Source organism: Morone saxatilis, unplaced genomic scaffold (assembly GCF_004916995.1).
Source record: "Morone saxatilis isolate NCDOM2014 unplaced genomic scaffold, NCSU_SB_2.0 Contig14, whole genome shotgun sequence".
Classification (NCBI taxonomy): Eukaryota; Metazoa; Chordata; class Actinopteri; family Moronidae; genus Morone; species Morone saxatilis.
The window spans coordinates 879,871-885,855 of NW_023339696.1; the positions used below are offsets into that span (position 1 = coordinate 879,871).

Consider the following 5,985-nt stretch of genomic DNA (forward strand, 5'->3'; position numbering starts at 1 on the left):
CTGGTCTGGTAACTTAAACTTAAACTATTGCTGTCTTTTTTTCTTCTTTTTTTTCTTTCTTTATCGCACCATTTTCTCTGTTGTATTTTTCCTTCTTTAGAGAATTTGGGACAACGTGGTGAGGGGGCTGAGGGGTTTAATGTGTACATGTACTGAATCTGAAAAAATAAAAATATTCAATCGCAGAGAGAGATTGACTAAGTGAATGAATTATTGAGGCCAATCACAGCATGCACTGGGCTACAGGTCATCAGTCAATCCCAGGTCAAACAGATTTTGGCAATTCAGAGCCCTGCATTACTAAAACTAATAGATATTTAGTTTCCTGTTGCTGATTGTCAGATTCAGTGTTTAATCTCTCAGAGGTTTGGGTTCAGGACACAAGTGTTGACTTGATGTTTTGACATTTAAGCAGTTCAGCACTCATTGATGTCAAACCAGAACTGTGTGAAAAGGATGTGACCAGAGGTGCATAATAGAGCCAGCAGTTCCCACTGTGCCTACCTATTTTAACTAGCAGTTGTTTTATGTTGTTGTTGGTGTGCAGTGAAAATTTCATGACTGACCATTGACCTGAGGGGAGGAAGTTAGGCAACATTGCCTTTTGTGTTGAACCCATGGCGGCTGCAGCAAGAACTGAAGAAGAAGAAAGAAGAAGGCCTGATCCATCTGCAGATAGTATTGCTTGCATACAGACTATGCAGTAGCAACCTGTGCTGAAGCCTACAAACCTAGTCTACTCTCCTGAGTGTATACAGTAAGAATTGCTGCATGCCAGTATAAAGCACTGGTTTGGTCTGGTATCCTGTTATCCCAGACATGCAAGAGTTTGACTGCTCATGTGCATGAAAGCTGCATCTCTCGGCAGAGGAACTGATGAAACGTAGACTGACACGACACACTCATCCTCGAGCCTGTCAGCACACACGCCCTGCAGACAGCTGGATTAACCCGCGTGTTGGGGACAGCCAAGGAACAAGTGCATTGTCAGAGCATGCTTGTTTGAAGGGGTGAAGCAGAGTTCACAGAGCAGTAATGTAAAATCACAGCCTCAGCTTGCTGCTCGTCTCTGCTCGCTGGACGGCCTGGCTCAGTATCTCACTGGTTTGTGATACAGAAATTCAATATGTTGATATCTGGACGGCTTTGTCTTTGAGAAAAAAGGATGAAGAGTCAAGGTTTCCACGCATCCTGGAAAAGCTGGAAATTTAGAGACTAGTTTTCCAGTCATGCAAACACTGGGGAATTGATACCTGGAAATGTTTGTATGTTAGCCCCCCACTCAGATCGCCTTCGTAAACTTAGGTGTGTATTTAGTTTGAAACTCGACTGTTGGTTGGATAAACTGGATGACACTTCAAACAGGTTTACCAGATGTAAAGTGGAACTGACTGAACTCATCTCTTCGGCATCAAGTTGTTGTTTTTTTTCAGAGCTGAACTGAAAAAAAGATTCAGTAACACTTTCCATGTCTATATTGCATTATAAACATGCTTATATTGCGTTATACTGTGCTTATGGCAATATATAGTTATAGTTGGAGCACTTATAAATATTCATAATACTTTATAACTGACATAACGCCTTATAAAGCATGGTCACTCACCTTCACACTCTTCTTATATTCTCATAGGTGTAATACATTATAACCATTTTATACGGCATTATAATCAGTTTTCCAACAGAGAAGCCAACAATGTTTAATCATTCAATCAGCATCAGTTAAATTGTGCTCTGTTTTATTACTTTTAGTAAGTTAAGTTGTCTAGTCTAAATTCGAATATTGATTTGTTTAGCTCGGAGCTATAGAATATTAAATCATCCATTTTGACTTAGACTTTCTTACCCTCAGGTATGTAAAAACTACAGGTTATGAATTTTAAACACAAAATTGTGAAATTCGATTATCTTATCAGTATCGGCCACGAGATGCAGGTAATTATTAGTTATCATGTCGATTAAAACAAAAATTCCATATCCTGCATCCCGATTATCACTGGTCAGCTACACATGCTTTCTTTTACAATATCACTGTTTCTCTAATAGCACCAGATACAGTGAATGATCACCATATCCACTGTTGCAGATGCAGAATTAGGCTGATCTGCTTTGTTGATATTGTTGCAGTAATTTATACATAACATTTTTTTATGCATTTATATCTTTCATTTCATCATTTTAACTACATTTTTGATTCTCTAACGTGTAGGTCTGCAACTAACGATTATTTTCATTATTGATTAATGTCAGGGCAAACCCAATCCTGGAGATGTAGTTGTTGTATCGCTTGTCTCTAGGGCTTCCAGGGCTTGGCTGCCGGTACGAATATTTATATGGATGTGCAAAAATGTGCTCGGCTGCCTGGCTACACACAGCCTACACACAAGGTGTGTGGGCTTACCTGTCTCATCGCTGCCCTGGCACATCCGATGCCCACCCCTCTGCCTGCTTGCTCTGCTTGGGCCAACACCGGTTACAGTTCGTGCTCCATTGACAGTTCAGAGTAGACCTTTAGCACGCGGACAATAACTCAAAACAAAACTTTCTGTGGAAAAGGGCAAAACTTGACAACCCTTCATACAGCCTTGGAACTCTCAAACATCTCTCGAAATTCTGTATAGAAAAGGGAAAACTTGATGATCTTCCAGGCGGTCGCTTAACTCACAAACATCTCTCAAAACTCCTCCTACACCTGTTCTCACTCCATCTCTTAATCTAGCACGCACCTTTCCAACTAGCATGGGCTTTGTGACTAGGTTAAGCCCACCCTCTAGCCTGACAGCCATCTATCCAGCCAATAGGGAAATAGTGTGCCCTGACAGTAATCTGTCGATCATTTTATTAGTTTATTAGTTTATTAGTTGTTTGGTCCATAAAATGTCAGAAAAACAGATAAGAAAGTTGAACCAAAGCCCAAGGTGATGTCCTCAAATGTCTTGTTTTGTCTACAACCTAAAGATATTCAGTTTGCTGAGAGGACTAAAGAAAGCAGAAATATTCACATTTGAGAAGCGGTGAATATAAGTATCTTGTTGGATATCTTCGTTAAACATTATAGTTGGCAGGCTCTGCTTACATGCATGAGCCTGACTGCAATGAGCTGTCATGTGCAGAGTTCTGAGATTTTGAATCTATTGGGACTGGCAAGATAGGTTTTTTAAAACTTGAAGATGCGATACTTTCAGTCCTATGGCGTCGATAACCGATAAGCACCACATACATTGTTGCGCGGCGAGTCAGATCAACATTGGGCTACACACGGTTTCCTTAAAACACACCTCCATTATGGCTTCCTCATTTCATCCCAAATTCTTCTCCTATCATGAATAATCACCGATCCCGCGCATTTTAATCTGTCCTCCAGGAAGGGCATTTGTAGAGTGCAGAAGTCACCGGGAACGAGGGGAAAAGAGGTCCGTGGAAGAGTGTGACAGCGGCATTAAAGCACTTCCGCAGATTTGTTTTTACCTAGTCTTGAACTTATTGAGGTCCCGAGTATGTCGATAGGAAAAGAACGGTTCCGAATTGGTTTCTAGCAACTGGAGATCCTGCAGTAATGGCAGAGCTCCAGTTAGTTGTTAACACTTCCTGGGGCATTATCCTCCAAGAGGTGGGCTTTTGCTCCTCTTAAAGGAGCACATCATGTAATTAAATGTTGTGATAACATGATCAGGGCCCTTACGTGACCAACAACCTGGCCTTTTACTCTACGTTGTGCAGAAACCGTAAAGACCCAGTACTGTGCCCATACCACGTGTGGTTTAAACGCCTAGTTAAGAAGACCAGATAGATCCGAGTGGATGGTCGGTTTTGGGAACGAAAAAATAAAGAAAAGTTTATGTCCTTATCCCTATTAATTGTATGAATGGTGCTGTATGATTCTCGGCTCCCAGGGTGTGACAACGAAAATTCCCTGTTTCGGCCGCGGAGTCGTTTGTGGGTTTTTAGTTATGTTTTATTGTTCATGTGTAACTTGGGAAAAAGATACTGTAAAATCATTTTCAAGTTCCAGAAACTACCAAAAATTAATGATGAGTTAGAGTTCTTTCGACAATGAGGGGGTATTTCTTGAAATTTTAGTCAGCAGAGTTTTTGCTGATCTAATACCAAAAAGTCGTTGACGGAATTAAGCGTGTTAGGTGCAAGTGGAGGGTTCATATCGAGCAGGGGGGTGCCGTGTGTGAATGATATATGTTATAAGAGGTTTTGTCCTGATATGATAAATAAATGCTACTCGAGAAGTCAATTATCAATTTAATGTCTCATCATAGTGTGTGTTAATTATTTGTTAATTATTATATTAGTTATTATATATTTTCGTCGAAATACCTAACCTGTAAAACCTCCCCTCGGAGGGTTGATACGTTGAGGTGGCGAATTATAGTCTTTGAGAACGTTGCTGCTCCAGTAAAACATGTCCACTGTGTTGAAGTCCTGTATCATCGATCTCTGTATATGTGGAAGTTGTTTTGTGGTAAAACCAAGTGAATTCATGACATAGATGTGATATATTTGATAGACATTTGAGAATAAGAACTTCCCACACTGTCGTTATAGATGTAAACCATATCTCAAAATACAACAGGTTCTACTCGTTATTTTAAATAATATAATACTCGAGCTTAGTATGGGTTGAGGTGTACTTGAAATCGCTTAACACAATCGGATAGACCTGCTCCATGGTGACTACTTAATGTAATGTTCTTGATCTACCAGGTGTCCACCACCCAACGTTTAAAATCCAGAGTTCGATCCTAGAAGCCCTTCAAGTAACCATTGTTATTTCCAAGTACATACGTAGGCAACGGTGGCTTTTCCAGCCAGAATGTTCGAGCGCCCGCGGAAGTCAGAATCACATTGGCTACACACTCCTTTGCCCATTAAAACACCACCCTCCCCAATTGCATAGGCTTGCCTCCGCATCATTCCCACCCCCACGATTTCCATGCCTCCTACTCCCAATGGGAAAATAATCCCCCGATCGCCGCGCACGTTTGAATGCTGTCCTCCCCAGGCAAGGGCATTTGTTGGCAGTTTTGCAAGTCAGCCGGTGAACGAGGGGAAGAGTCGGCTTGGAGCGAGAAGTTGTGACAGGCGGCCATTAAAAAGGGGAAACCTTTCCGCCAGAATTTTTACCCTTCCTAGTCCCTTGGATCACTGTAGACAGGTCCCGCGATGTACTGCTCGGATAGGAAAAAGAACGTGCCAGAAATTGGTTCTTAGCCAAACTGGGAGAGTCCCTGCAGCCTAATGGGCCAGAGGCTCCCCAGTCTAGTTACTTATACACTTTCCTTTGGGCGGCCCATATATCCCTCAAGAGTGCCTTTTGCCTCCTTCTCTTAACAGACACATCAATTGGTATTAAAAATGTCCTGTGGTAACATGAATCCAGGGGCCCCGCTTAACGTGCACAACAAAACATGCCTCTTTTCAACGTCATACGTTGCGTGCAGAAACTCCGTAACGAAACAACAAGTGAACTGTCGGGCCTAGCCTGTTTATTTCGCCACCCGCTCGCGTTCACCGAAGAAGCCAGATAATCGATCGATGTCGTCGCCTTTGGCGACGAAAAAAAGTTCTTATTTGCCCCCCCCTCAAAAATGTCCACGTAAGCTAGCGCCTGTATGCTGCATTGTGGTACACGGAGTGTTGACGGAAATTCCCTTGGTTCCCGCGCGAGTCGTTCTTTTTCTGGCCCCTTTTTTAAGGTTCATGCTTTCTGATGTGTTCATGTTGGTTAACTTGTGGGAAAGAATACTGTATCAATTCCAAGGTCCCAGCAAGCTAACCCAAAATTTGACTGAGTTAACGAGTTTCCTTTTCCGACCATTGAGCAGGGGGGTATCGTCTTGAATCTTTTTCGCCAAGTCGAAGTTTTTTCTGATTATTTAAATACCAACCGTCACCTTGCACGCCAGCTATTCACCTGGTTTGGGGGTGCTTCAGGTCTCATATCCGAGAGCGGGGCGAGCTGGCCCGTGCTGG

The 5,985-nt window shown here is 42.3% G+C and overlaps 2 protein-coding genes across 2 annotated transcripts in view; one reads left to right on the plus strand and one right to left on the minus strand.

The window, feature by feature from the left end:
• The window catches only part of gna13b (guanine nucleotide binding protein (G protein), alpha 13b), a 6,953-nt gene extending 2,006 nt beyond the window's left edge, over positions 1-4,947 (minus strand). Inside the window, exon 1 of the mRNA XM_035654929.1 lies at positions 4,798-4,947. Coding sequence (XP_035510822.1) covers positions 4,798-4,947 — 150 coding nt within the window. The remainder of the gene's footprint in view (positions 1-4,797) is intronic.
• The window catches only part of zgc:158403 (tetratricopeptide repeat protein 39A), a gene marked incomplete at its 5' end in the record, with an annotated part of 767,589 nt that overhangs the window by 455,790 nt on the left and 305,814 nt on the right, over positions 1-5,985 (plus strand).